This window comes from Budorcas taxicolor, chromosome 1 (genome assembly GCF_023091745.1).
Source record: "Budorcas taxicolor isolate Tak-1 chromosome 1, Takin1.1, whole genome shotgun sequence".
Lineage (NCBI taxonomy): Eukaryota > Metazoa > Chordata > Mammalia > Artiodactyla > Bovidae > Budorcas > Budorcas taxicolor.
The window spans coordinates 46,105,833-46,120,188 of record NC_068910.1 but is presented as its reverse complement, the minus strand read 5'-3'; the positions used below and the strand labels follow the sequence as shown (position 1 = coordinate 46,120,188).

Sequence of the window (14,356 nt, the reverse complement as noted above, 5' to 3'; positions counted from 1 at the left end):
ATAAGGGAAGGCAGGAGAAATGCTCCCGTGCAGGTTCCTTCCTTAGGGGATCCTCTCAGGGGGCCACAGAGAGCGGAAGCGAGTCGTGTGTGGATTAGAGTTGGAGGGACCGGGTGATGCCGTGTGCAGTGGGCTCAGCCCCTTCCTAGTCTCTTGAATTCCTCTTATAACCTTCGGACCCTGGTTTCCTGGTTTGCAAATGTGTTCCTGATCTTCACCCTGCACTGCCTGCTGGTTTCTGAACGTAAGTGAAATGTAGGAATAGATACCAGTGGTTTGCATTGTTCAACAAAATGTTTTCTGAGCCCTTGCTGGTTACCAGGCAGGGTTCTGGGTCAACAGTGGAGCATGTCAGCCCCCGGGGTGGCTCCTGGTGTGGGGGCCATGCACACCGGGTCTTGCGTCTGTTACAGGCAGCTCTGGGATGTTCAGCCGCCTCCTCAGCCTCCCTGTGTGCAGCCTCCTCTTCTATTAATGAAGTGGTGCAGCCAGTAATTTTTAGTTCTAAAGGTCCCTCTGTAGTTAGTGAAACCACATCTTTCATGGCAGTCTAGGGAGTAATTACTAACACTGAGTTCCTTAGGTAAGGCTCTAAACTATGTAACCCCACGATAGAGAAGAACTTTCCAGAAGGATATATGACAGGTACCAGTTGCAAAGTGTCACGTGTGTCCCCAACACCAGTATGGCCTGTGTGTGAGTCTCTGAGCCCATGCCCTTTATTCTCAATAACTCACGGAAAAGGCTTTGTTTCCAAGTCTGTACAGAATGACTTGTGAGCAGCTCACTGGGTCAGCGGTCTTGGGAAAACTTTAAAACATGGCTGTGGGTTTGCCATCACTGCTGAGATTAATGGGTGATGAGAGGGGCTTACTGCCCCTTCCAGAACCTCCTCAAGCACAAACTGGGCTCATGTTCTTTGACTGTCACCTTTAGCATAGCCTAGAACTTTCTCCCGAGGCCCATAGTGAGGCACCAGGATGGGAAGTACCTGCATGCAAACTGGAGGCACTCACACATGTTTGATCTGACTCTCAGGCATTTTACAGAATTCTAAACTATCGTCCCACATTTGATAATCAGGGCATCTCATGTGAAAAAGCAGATCCCTGGCCTCTCAGAAGAACTTGGCATTTCCAGGTGCTAAGAGGCCTCTACCGTGGAGGAGGGATGCGCTGGGTGTGGTGGCCCAGAGACCTTTTGGGTAGAAAGAGAGCTTTTGTGCGACCTGATGCCTTTGTTCTGCAGATGGAGGGACAAAGACCCAGATAAACCACGAGGTGACTTTTGGGTGTCATGGCGCAGCTGGGGACAGGGCCGTGGCCGGGAGCCTGGTTTCCACACTCTTGGAGCAGTGCCTGCTGCACCCAGGGCCTCCGGTGCGGCCAGCAGGTGGCAGCCGTGGGCCTGCTGGCCGGCCTGCCTCGGGTCCTGGCTTTCCTCCTTCCTCCCATCCTGTGCCCTTCTGTTCCTCTCTTGCTTTGATTTTGCCAGACTTTTCTCCCGCCAGGCCTTTCCTCTTTGTCCAGCACTGTCCTCTCTGCCCCATTTTATCCTTGCCTCTCCCCCACACCGCTGTTTTCTTTAGGCTCTCTGGAGCCTGGGGGAGTGTTCAGGAGGCTGTCTTCCACTTCCTTGCAGCTTTCTGTTCTGGCCCCAGTGCCTTCTGCTCCAGGGTGTGGGCAGAAGGCCCAGAAACCCCTCTGGACCTTCCCTTCCCCTCCCATTTGGGGGCAGCCACCACTCAGAGTCTATAGCTGGTGTGCTTTTAGACATGCTGACTTTTTCTGAGGCCAGAGATCTGTATTTTTAAATGAGATTCTCTGATTTTTAAACATTGGACACTAATTTAGAGCCACAATCTGTCCTGTAAAATATTGGCATCCTCTGGGGTCCCTAGTAGGTTTCATGAACCTGGCATGTGACCCATGGTGATGGTGGCTTAGTCGCTAAGTTGTGTCTGATTCTTTGAGACCCTGTGAACTGTAGCCCACCAGGCTCCTCTGTCCATGGGATTTTCCACACAAGGATACTGGAGTGGGTTGCCATTTCCTCATCCAGGGGATCTTCCCAACCCAGGGATCAAACCCATGTCCTCTGCATCTCCAGGCGGATGGATTTGTTGCCATGAGCCACCAGGGAAGCTTTGCATCAGTACAAGTGCTTAGAAGGAGGTGCCTCCTTCTAGCCCCTCTCTGGGGGTATGGATCTAACCCAAGCCAGGTGTAGAGTGGACACAGCTGAACGTGTAGCCCCTGCCGTCAGGACCCTCTCCCACCTTCCACAGCCCTCATCCTTGGGCAGGAGGATCCACTTCAAACCTTATGCTGAGGAGAAACCTAGGAACGGTCATAGTTCTGAAGAGGTGAAGAGCACTCTCACGTTCTGCTCCCAGAAAAAGAGTTAGTCACTCAGTCGGGTCTGACTCTTTAGGACCCCTTGGAGTGTAGCCCACCAGGCAGGTGGTGCTCTAAGAATGGTGGGCGTTAGATCAGATCAGTGTCTGCTGAGTGGTTGAGGGGACATTCGTTTCCCCATGGAACTTTACTCCTTGCTGATTAAGACCTTGGGTGATACAGAGTGAGCTTAAAAAGACCTTGGCGCTACAGGGCTCCACCTCCCCCATGCTTAAGGCTAGGCATGCCACCCATTGCCGATTCTTCTCCCTTTGTTCCACGATTCATGCAGCGCTTCCTGAGTACTTCCTGTTGCTGACTGCGATGCTGATGCTGAGGGTTGGATTGGATGTTAAGGGGGTAATTCAGAGCTCCTCCTGAGGGCCTCACTGATAGTCGAGGAGAGACTTAGAAAATGCGTGTAACATTCTCCTGAAATAATCTAAATACATAGCCAGAGGCGAGAGGTCAAGGGAAGCCTGATATGAGGTGACATTTGAGTGATATTTTGGGATGGAGTTTGCTGGCAGGGACTGGCCTTCCAGATAGCTAGAGCAGCTGGTGTCAAAACCAATATTTGTGTAAAAATGTGTTTGGAGAATGGTGAAAAGTCAATGTGGCTTCACAAGGGATACTGGAGAAGCGACATTAATAAGGTAGATGTGTGTTTCTTTCTCTCTTGAAAATCCAGATGGAAGATGGCCTAGGAGTGCTCCCCGCCAGCTTGTCCCTGGCGCCCAGGGTTGCCCTGGTGACCCCCTAGGTGCTGCCTTTACTTTCACAGTTGAAGGTGACTCCAGTACCGGCCCCAGCTCTGCATTTGGACAGTTGGATAGGGTCTGACTTGGAAGTGCTGTTTACATTCTGTTAACCAGGCATATAGGCAGACCTCACTGCAAGGAGGAGAAGGCAATGGCAACCCACTCCAGTACTCTTGCCTGGAAAATCCCACGGGCGGAGGAACCTGATAGGCTGCAGTCTATGGGGTTGGGAAGAGTCAGACACAACTGAGTGAATTCACTTTCACTTTTCACTTTCATGCATTGGAGAAGGCAATGGCAACCCACTCCAGTGTTCTTGCCTGGAGAATCCCAGGGACAGGAGAGCCTGGTGGGCTGCTGTCTCTGGGGTCGCACAGAGTCAGACACGACTGAAGCGACTTAGCAGCAGCAGCAGCAGCACTGAAAGGAAAGCTGGAAACTGTAGTTTTTAGCTGTGTGGCTGTGTGCCCATCCATACCTTGGAGGTTACATTCCTGCAAGAAAGAAGCAGAAATCTGATACTGGGAAGGAGTCAGTAGCCTCTGCCCTCGGAAGGTATGGGCTGAATCATGCAGTACTTTGTAGGGAGTGGGGAGGTTTTTAAAGCAGAGCAATACTGTGATTTAAAAAGTATCTTTCATAGGACTTCCCTGTCGGTCCAGTAGTTAAGAGTCCACACTTCCAATGCAGGGGACGCAGGTTCGATCCCTGGTCGGGGAACTAGATCCCACCTGCCACACGACATGGCCAAAAAAAAAAAAGAGAAAATGTGTCTGTCACAGATGGGGCCAGCAAGCATAGGGCTGCTGTGACTGATGAAGGAAAGGATGTTGAGGGTGAGTCCGCTCGACTGCCTGGATAAACCTGGCCTTTGGATGGTTTGACCAGCTGAGGGTCAGTGGCTGCCAGGCTGCTGTTGCTGTAGATCTTCCAGAATCCATAGATGGACGTGTCAGGGTCTGGATTCAATCAGGAAGTGGATGTCCTTCATCTGAGACTTCCCCAGGACTGCATATTGTAGCTTGTTTTTTTATCATTTATTTTTAATTGGAGTATAATTGCTTTACAATGTTGTGTTAGTTTCTGCTCTACAACAACGTTATCAGATATGTGTATATGTATATCCCCTCCCTGCTGAGTGTCCCTCCCACCCTTCTTATCGCTGGTTAATAGTGTGGTTGGAGCTGTGGAGAAATGAGGACTGTAGAGAGCTTGATGTTTCCTTTCCTCCAGGCGGGGCCAGCAGCACCCTTTCACACATTGACCTTTAGTCAGCACCACGGGGCTTCCTCATGGGGCTCCCCTGGTAGCTCAATGATAAAGAATCTGCCTTCAGTTCAGGAGATGCGGGCTCAATCCCTGGGCCGGGAAGATCCCCTGGAGGAGGAAATGGCAACCCGCTCCAGTATCCTTGCCTGAAAAATCCCATGGACAGAGGAGCCTGGTGGGCTGCAACCCAAAGGGTCTTGCAGAACTGTACACGACTATGTGACTAAGCACACAGTCACACCAGCACCAAGAGAGAGGGCAGGTCTGTTGACAAGCTGCTTCAGTTCCTGGCTCTCCTTCCTGCACTCTGTTCGGGAAAATCATCCTGACACTTCCTTGATTTGTCAGTGTGTCGAGCTGAACACCTCTACCTAACACGCTTGTGAAATCTTTACCTGTTTAGAACAAAAACTTCCTGTTGAGAAGAGCCTGGGAACCCCCCAGCATTTGTAGTGCACCTGCTGGGAGAGGGGAGGCAGATGGGAGAGGGAAGGATATAGTTTACAGTCAGGTGGCTGAGGCTTCTCACACAATCTGCTGCTTATTTAACTGTGCGACCTTGACCTACAAGGTACTCCACAGTGTCTGTGAATCTGCTTCCTCACATATAAGTCAGAGCAAATATTATCTACGTCTCAGATTGCTGGGAGGACACACTGAAGGCTCCTGGCTGGGTGCTTGGCACTGTGAAAGCATTCCTGGGGAATTCTCGAAGGCTCTCATGTTTGCACAACCTGGGGCCTCAGATGTGTCTTCTCCACGTGGCAGAGGTGGTGTCTCCCTTCTTGGGAGGTTCTTGGGGCACCTGGCCCTGCACCCAAGGTTATAGAGATCTTCCTGGGTGGTCTTTATCATCTCTTCCTAATTCTCTGGGCCTGCCGGGCAGCTATGAGACTCGCTGAAGTTTATATGGCAAGTCACATTACAGAAAAGTCAAATATACAGAATGTTTTTCAAAAGGCTTTTTGGCAGAGCCTCACCTTTGATACTTTATCTCCTGGTCATCATATGCTTTAAGGAAAACGATACCTCTTGCGCATGAGGACCCACACTGTAAATATGTTGACCTTCAGCCCTGAGAACGTGGAAGGACAGGGGAGTCTCAGTGTCCGAGCAGCTGCCAGTGTGCTCACAAGTGACCCAGCATTCTTAGAAGGGATTTTATTTTTATTTCTTGGAGTCCGTTGCCTTGCCCACCACCAAGTGGCAGTGACACCAGAAGATTCTAGCCCCTTGTGTGGGGACATCGTGCAGGAATGTGTTGGTACCTTGCCCATCCTCCTGCGGCCAGGCTGGCTCAACATTTGTGCAGCAGGTCTGTGTTTAGTCAAGAGCTGCCATCAGTCAGGTGTCAGCCCTCCTTGACCCCGAATCCCCTCAGCTAGATGGTGGTCATTTTATGGCTTTGAGGCCTCCCCTGGAGATGAGGTTGGAGTGGGAACTTACTCCCCACTTGATTGCAAGACAGAGAAGTATTTCCTTAGTTAGGAGCCCATCTAGGGCTTTTAGAGGGTGTTTTGTCACTAGTGGGAGATGGTAAAGAAATATGAGACATCTGCCTTGAGGGTGGGCTGTTGACTGTGGCCAAGGGGAAGGGAAGGACCGTCACTCAGTTCTCCGCAGACCTTTGCAGGGTGGCAGAGCAGCTCCGGCCTGGTGGGGGCTGGCTGAAATGCCAAGTGTGCTAGCCGTGACATTTCCCACATGAGGCAGAGAATTCAGAACGTCCACGTGTTCCCTCTGCAGTCCCCAGAGCTCCAAGTGAAATTCGAAATGTCTTCACTTTCCACTTATAACTCTTTCCTCAGCACTTGAAACACCATGCTGACTTTTCGAGTCATAACGTCCTTCTACAGTGAAGCTTTGCATGTTGACTTAAGTAAGAAGGGGTAAGCAGGGGATGGTGGGAGATTTGAGGGGCTAGCAAGTGCCTTCCATGGGTTTCTGCCCAAGAAGGGGTGAAGTTGCCCACTGAACACTCTTTGTTTACCTACGCCTTTTTTCTTATGTGGCCTTCCTGTTAAATAAGAAGATGCTATGTCTGTGGTGTAACCTTTCTTCTGGGCACAGGTGTCCACATTCTTCCTGAAGAAGACAGATTAATTCAGCTTGGTGAGCTCAAAACACCATCCTGTCTAGGAGGAGGTGGTATTCAAACTGGGCCTTGACGGAGGGGTACCTGTTGGTTTAGTGGCTGGAATCCCCATGAGAATATAAGAATTACAGAGGCAAGACTGTGGCTGTTGTGTTTATGTTGTGTCTCCTGTGACTGTGGGACTCAGGATATAGTTGGATGATGATGGATGGATGGAAGGAAGGAAATGTCGGAGGATAAACAGGTGAATGAATGAATTAAATGAAGGCCAAAATCTTACCTATGTGGGGACATGGCTTGAATGGTAAAATAGTGGCAGGAAGGAATCTGGCATGTTGCTGAACTTATAACTGGTTTGACCTAAGTATAGGGTGATTGAGAGAGAATGGCCAGAGAAAGGGTTGGGAAGAAAGCCCAAATGACGAAGGCACGAGAATTTTGGCTTTACTTCACAGAAAGTGGGCAGCTAAACAGCAGGAGCTATTTCAGGTAGGTCTGGCAACAAACATGCCTTACTCTAAGTTTCAAGAGTAGAATTTAAATTGGAAAAAGATCTCTGACATGGCCCGATCTGACCTCTCCGTGCTGCACGTAAGTAGTGCAAGACTCTGGCTACAAGTGCCAGGGTTAGGTCACTAGCGGCAGCAAGGCCACCACCAGATCCTGGCTCTCATCTGTCCATCTTCTTCCCTCCAGACGTGTGCAACAGCACCGACCTTCCGGAAGTCGAGATCATCAGCCTGCTGGAGGAGCAGCTGCCCCATTACAAGCTAAGAGCCGACACCATCTACGGTTATGACCACGACGACTGGCTTCACACCCCCCTCATTTCTCCAGATGTCAACATTGACCTCACGACCGAGCAGATTGAGGAGACGCTGAAGTACTTCCGTGAGTGATTCCCCTTTCCTGGAACGCCCTGTCCTCCGCGCTTAGCCACGGGCGCACATGTGTGCGTGTCCTGGCTGCTGTGTCTTCTAGCCTGCTCTATGTGGAAAGTACTTGAAGAAATGTGGCTGTGGGATTTAGCCCCATAAAAGGCCTCACTTGACATTGAGTCTTCTGGAGAGAAAGGAGTAGTGGGGAACAAGTATGAGTTTTCATTTGAACCAGCTTTCTCTTAACCATGCAGAAGGTTAGAAGATGCTCCCATTTCCCTCCAGAAGTACCATGTGAGTCCTTAGCAGCTTGTATTGGGGAGGAGCTTATCTGCACTTAAAACCCAAAGTATTGGAAACCTCAAGACTGCTCAGTGTTTATAAGACATAACACGACATGCCAAGGCTGCTGATTTGCGCGTGAAAGTCCACTCAGCTGGTTAGTCAGGAGAGGCAAGATGTTGCTGCAGCAGCAGACTGGTCCTGCTGGGCCTACAGAGCTGACACCTGTAGGGTGAGCAGTATACTAGGTGGGACTTCTTTCAGTGTGTTTGTGATGACAAGGGCGTGAAACCTGATTTGGCAGACTTGAAAAATATACAGTGATTTAAAAAATTCACACCAATGATATTTTTTTCTTTTTAAACTGATGTATAGTTGAATTTCTGGTGTTCATTCAAGAGGTAGTTTTGATGTAATTTTTCTCTTTAGAAATTCATGGCAGCTTTGTAAGATTGGTAAGACCAGTTCTCTTTTGTTTTGACACTCTTGATTTAAAACTCAAGTTGATTTGAACCTAGTCTAAATTAGTGTGACGTTACTTACGTATCCATGTATCATCATATCACCTTTTTTAAAAAAAAAACAACAAGAAACAACAATCCTGTTTCTATTTAGCAATAACTAGGTTCACAAGCAGCTTATTGTGCTTCTGTAAAGTTTTCTGTAATTATTTTCTCTAATACAAACCAATTTCCAATATTCTTGAACTCATGAAATCATTACTAATTAACAAGTGAGAACTTGTAAGTTTCTCCTTTAGCATGTATCTGGGCTGTTTTCACGTTTATCTATTAGATATTAATAAGAAAGGAATTTTGTTTAAATTGGCCTGTGTTTTAATACTTCGTGTAAATCCTGCAGTCTCTTTGTGAGCACTGCAGATAATCAGTTTCGATAGGAGTAAAAATAGAATAATCCACACCAGGGCAGTATGAAGTACATTAGACTTGAACTAATGTCCAAGTTGATGCTTTAGAACTTCTAGTATATCTTGTAGCCTAGAGGAGGCCTGTTACAAGTCACTTTTGTTTACTCATAGTACGTGTACACCCAAGGAGACGTGGTATTGTATGGAAAACCTTGTCCTGGGTGACCTCTCAGGTAGGTTTCGTATTTGTTTCCTTCATTCTGCTTCACAGTAGAATTATTTTTCTAGAAATCCCTGCCTGTTACTTACTCTTCTTTAACAGACTCTCCTATGATTTTCTAGGATCCTGCTTGGCCATTTCTGCTGAGGGAGGCTCCTAGGTCCCTCACATACACACTGATTAATCACTTACAATCACAGTGTGGTTGGAACACCACCCAAGGGTAACACTTTACTGTTGTCAGAGACCTTTCATAGGAATGGCCCCTTCTCATCCCTGTAAAATGGCTATAGTTTGTTTGGGCCAGGTTGATTTTATTATCAAGGAAATTCAAGTATGAAAGGCTCATTGTATTTATTCAATAGCACTGATCTATAGCTTCTAAAATTCTTTTCAGTAGACTTGAACAGACATTGTGACTTGTTATTATTTGTTTTACTTCTACTGATATATGTAAAGGAGAGAGAGAAGAAAGCATCCTGGTGGAGTCTGGCAGTACATAACACAAATTATAATAAAACTACAAGAACTGAAAATATATGTTGACCAGATATTCTGAAAATTTTTAGAGCATGGTTGCATCTAAGTCTTACTTTAACTCTGCATTTTCTTCTGTGGTACATGTGATGAGGGTAAAGTGGGTATTTGCTAAGTATCAGTTAATTGAATGATCAAGCATTAACTTTTAAATACAGCGCCAATAGAGCAGGGCTTTCAAACTGAGGTCCTAGATCTTCCCAACCCAGGGATCGAACCCAGGTCTCTTGCATTGCTGGCAGATTCTTTACTGTCTGGGCCACCAGGGAAGCCCAAGGTCCTAGAACTACCCTCCAAGGGATCTATAGAGAGAAATTGGGGATTCTATTCACTTGTAAAGGAAAAAAAAAATTTGCATCCTTAATTTCGTAAACGTCTAACTGAAATGCAGCATTTACTTTCATTATAAACGTGGAAAACAAAGCACAGTGGTATTACTAAGACCTGTGACTTAGTCACCAGTAGAAATCACGGATATTTTCATGTCATGCTACAGAAGAAGCAGATATGGAAGAAATAAGATCTTTACTCATCTCTGCTTTGAAATTACTTTCGTTATTAGATGTGCTGATCTTGCTATTTAATGTGCATTGATAAAGAAGCACTTTTATCACAGACCTTTTCTTGAAGTTTTAATAACTGCATTGTAGTACAGTCGCTTCTTTATAGTCCTTTGTATCTTTTGTCTTTAAATCTTTCTGCTGAGGAGGGGTCTGTGAGCCTTGCTGAGCCAGAGGTCCGTGGAAGCACAGGTTAAGAGCCCTGCTCTGTATTTGGCGTCCTTTCTGGATTTCATCTGTGTGTTTACATGTGTAACCCAGGAGATGCCATGGTTCACACCACTGTGACTCACCCATGTGTTTTTCTTTGTTTTGTTTTTTTTTAATTTTATTTTTAATTGGAGGATAATTACTTTACACTATTGTGATGGTTTCTACCATCACTAGTGTGTGAAATCAGTTGTGAGGTGTGTGGGAAGACAACATAAACCGTCCCTTCATTTTATTTTTTTTTTAATTTTTTTGGAAGTAGAGACGTCCCTTCATTTTAGATTTATTTTCTGCATCAGTCAGGGCAGTGGGTTGGGAATCAGGGTAAGGGGTTCTCCAGGGGGTTCTGATACACTCCCCAGGTGAGACTCCCTGGATAATAGGCTCACCTACACCATTGCTTCAGAGATCAGAGTGGACACCTTGGGTGTCAGAAGGTGGGTTAACACTGATCTCCTTTGCCCACATGTCATCCCTCAAAGGAGACAAGCAATGCTTCGTGTTTTAAATCTGGCCCTTGCCTGGATTGTTAAGGAGGGGCAAGAAGGCTTTGGGTATCCACCTTTACCTGGTGGTAGAATGATCTTTTCAGATAGATTTCAACAGTCCAGTGGATGTTTACCCGTGCAGAGTCTGAGGGACACACAAAGTGAAAACGACCTACACAGCAAATGAACCCATAAACGTGGGACAGTTAAGATCTGATGGTCCAGCAAGAAGAAAGGATAGTCTTACTAGTGTGCCAGGCACAGTTTTTTAATGCTTTACAGATATCTCAGTTACTTCTCACAGTGACCACTGAATCAGAAACTCCCGCTGTCCCTCATGCTACTGATGAGGACACTGAGGCTCAGGGAAGTTAAGTTTGCTCCAAATCACAGCTAGTAAGGTGGGGTCCTTTTTTTCCCCATTTTATTTATTTTTTAATCGAAGGATAATTGCTTTACAGAATTTTGTTGTTTTCTGTCAAATATCAACATGAATCAGTCACAGGTATACATATGTCATGATGGCATTCTGAGTTTCCAACCTGGATTGTCTGGTCTAACTTTATGTCTTAATTAATGATTCTCTCAGAGAAGCTAAGTAAGAAAAAAATTCAGTTTAAGAATAAAGTTCATTTAGTAAACATGAAAAATGCAAACCCTGTTTTAGAATATGTCAGTAGCTTATTTTGTTCATAAAAATGTGTCTGACATATTCAAAATTGTTTTTTTTTTTCAAAAGGTCATTGTCCCAAGTGACACTTAGCCTGATGTAGCTTAGTTTCAAGATGAGGTTTCCTACTTGCCTGCAGTTTTCTCCCCTGCATCCTGTGGTCTGTAGGTCATGCTTCCTGAATTCAGGTGGAAATGACTGTGTGCTATAGATTTTTCTAATCGCAAAGTAGTCGGTGGACACCTGCCATGAGGACTGCTGTGTTGGTGTGTGGATAGCTGTGGCTCCTTCTGCTTCCTTTCCCTAGGTCCATGTTTTTGGTAACTTTTTGGTTAAAGAGCATTTGTCAGAAACGAAATCTGTCTGTATCTCAAGTGCAAATGATCTGCTGACGACTTCACCAGAACAGTCCTTTCCCTAAGAAGAGAAGTGTTGTTAGTAGCCGGTCGTGTCCAACTCTTGGCGACCCCATGGACTGTAGCCCACCAAGTTCCTCTGTCCATGGGATTCTCCAGACAAGAACACTGGAGTCGGTAGCCATTCCCTTTTCCAGGGGATTTTCTTGATCCAGGGATTGATCCCAGGTCTCCTGCATTTCAGGCAGATTCTTTACCATCTGAGCAACCAGGGAAGTGCCAAGAAGAGGTTGTAAAGCAGATGAGAGTTTCAAGACATCACCTCATTTTATGCTTTTGCCATAAAGTACTATTAATGAATCAGTCAACAAGTGTTTATTGAATGACTAGTATGTACCTGTAATCTTTTGTGAGCTTGACTTTGTTTGAGTTCAAGTTGATGTTTTCTGGCTAAGGAAGTGAAAACATCTGATTACTGATTTTCTTTCACTGCCTAACCTAGGACTTTGCACCGGGTGGGGCCGACACCGGATGCTCTCAAGGCGCTTGGCTGACATCCTGTACCGAGTTGTCTACCTTGCTTGTGTGGAAGGAGTGGATGGGGTCTGGGCAACTGCAGTTAATCCAGCTCCCCGTCCCATTTTAATTTTGTAAAATTTAATTTAAACAACAACAACAAAGAATCAAAGACCATTCATCTAGACCAACTGTTACTGTACAGCCCCTGTCCGCTTCATGTTTATTTATTTATTTATTTTGCTTTTTTTTTTTGCTTCATGTTTAACAAGGCTGAAGTCCGCCTAGCGCCTTGCATGAAATAGGTACTTAACAAGTGCTAATTAAATAAGAACATGCAAAAGTATCTTTTAAGTTAAAAAACACGTTTATCTCCCTCTTTTTTTTTTTTTGGCAAAGACAAAGCAAAATTACAAACAATGTATAGTATAGCAAGATCACTTTGTTGCCACTTTCCAGAGACTGCCTTCATCTAACTCAAATCCTAAATTAAGTGACGTGAAAGACAGGAAAGTCACTTAGTCCTGTAGGACTCTATGCAAGTCTACGCAAGTCGCTCAGTCCTATACGACTCTTTGCGACTCCATGGACTGTAGCCCACCAGGCTCCTCTGTCTGTGGGATTCTCCAGGCAAGAATACTGGAGTGAGTAGCCATTCCCTTCTCAACCCAGGGATCTTCCCAACCTAGGGATCGAACCCAGGTCTCCCACATTGCAGGTGGATTCTTTACCATCTGAGCCACCAGGGAAGCCCAAAATGATCAGTGAAGCAAAAGTAAAGACTCCACAGTATGCACTGAGCCTGTGCAAACTGAATTAGATTACACACAATGCTGACCTTCTAAAGGGAGGGATCACAAGTTATATGAGGTGTGACCTAAGAGACAACATGGTGCGTTTGTGTTTGTGTGTGTAGGAGGGGTGCGTGTGGTGCACTGACATTGTGGCGGGTGGGGTTGAAAGAAGGAAGGAAAGATGAATGATGGGTGTCGGGGAAGATTGTACAGAGGATGGAGAAGGGATCTAATGGCTGGGGAAAACATTTCATTATCCTTTGCTAACAAATAACACTAAAATGTATACATTATAGTATACTTATAAACACTTGCCTGGAGTTTTCTCATGTAAATGCTATGGTACTAGTTGTGCCTTTCTGTCATTCTGAAGACCTCAGGCCATTTTGTTTGCAGGTGAGGACCTGAGGGAGCCCTGGAATTGTGCCTTCTCCCCTCTTACGCTCACTCCTCATGTGAGGCAGGTTCTTCCTTGGGCCCATTTTCATCGCTTTTTCGCAGAAGTCTGCAGGTGGACTTCTGCAGACAGAGAAGCTCTGGCTGCACAGCCACTTCCCATGTGTCAGCGACACACAGTCAAGGCCCCCCACCCCACCCCCTGCCATCCTCATCCCCAGGTGTGGGCCAGGGTGTCAGGCATCGGTGCGGAGGGGAAATAGAAAATGCTTATCTCTGAAGGTCCAGAGCGGCCACACCCATACCACACCAGGTGCCGACGGTACCAGGAACCCCAGGATCTGGTGAGCAGGGCAGCTGGGTGCTCATACCAGGAGACAGATGACCATGACCTTAGGCCTGCTTTGTCACCTGGCAACTGCCAGCTTCCACTCTTTCTCACCAATCCAGATTCCAGTGTTGGTGGGTCTTTGCTTTTTTTTTAAGAACAAAAATGGTTGGCAAGCAATCCTGTACGGATTGACTGTTTTCCTTTGCAAGGGAATCCAGCATGTCTAACACAAAGCTGGAACAGACTCAGGTGGGAAATTGACATGACAGCTCAGCTTGTTAGCCCATCTGCACCCCCCTCCCCACCAGTGATGGGCTCAGGCCTAGTAATTCTGGATTATGGTTTGTGTTCTGCGCTTCTGATTTATGTTTTGAACCCTGGAACATCTGCTATGTGACCTGCTGGTCCAGGAATGAGATGCTCCATGCAGCCCTCCCAGGGTGCAGGAAGCAAACTGGGAACCCCAGCAACACATCAGAACTCTGTTTCTTCTCTGTGCCCTCCTCAGGTGCATGAGTGATTTTAATGAGGGCTTCCAAGCTGGGGTACTCTTTGTCTCTGTAGAGCTTTGTTGGGTGCTGTCTGCCGCCTCTGTTCTGTCCCCATCTTCTCCCTGGAGGTGGCATGGGTGCCTGCTTTTCCTGTGTCTGAAATGAGGTGGAGATGGTTTGGGAGGGGGTAGTTGACAGCAAGCTGTTTGTTAGCAGCCTGCCTTCTGCCATGGGAGCT

At 46.6% G+C, this 14,356-nt stretch overlaps 1 protein-coding gene across 1 annotated transcript in view; it reads left to right on the top strand.

Moving 5' to 3' along the window:
- The window catches only part of TRAK1 (trafficking kinesin protein 1), a 96,844-nt gene that overhangs the window by 16,169 nt on the left and 66,319 nt on the right, over positions 1-14,356 (top strand). Inside the window, exon 2 of the mRNA XM_052649041.1 lies at positions 7,218-7,412. Within this exon, the coding sequence (XP_052505001.1) occupies positions 7,218-7,412 (195 nt within the window). The remainder of the gene's footprint in view (positions 1-7,217; positions 7,413-14,356) is intronic.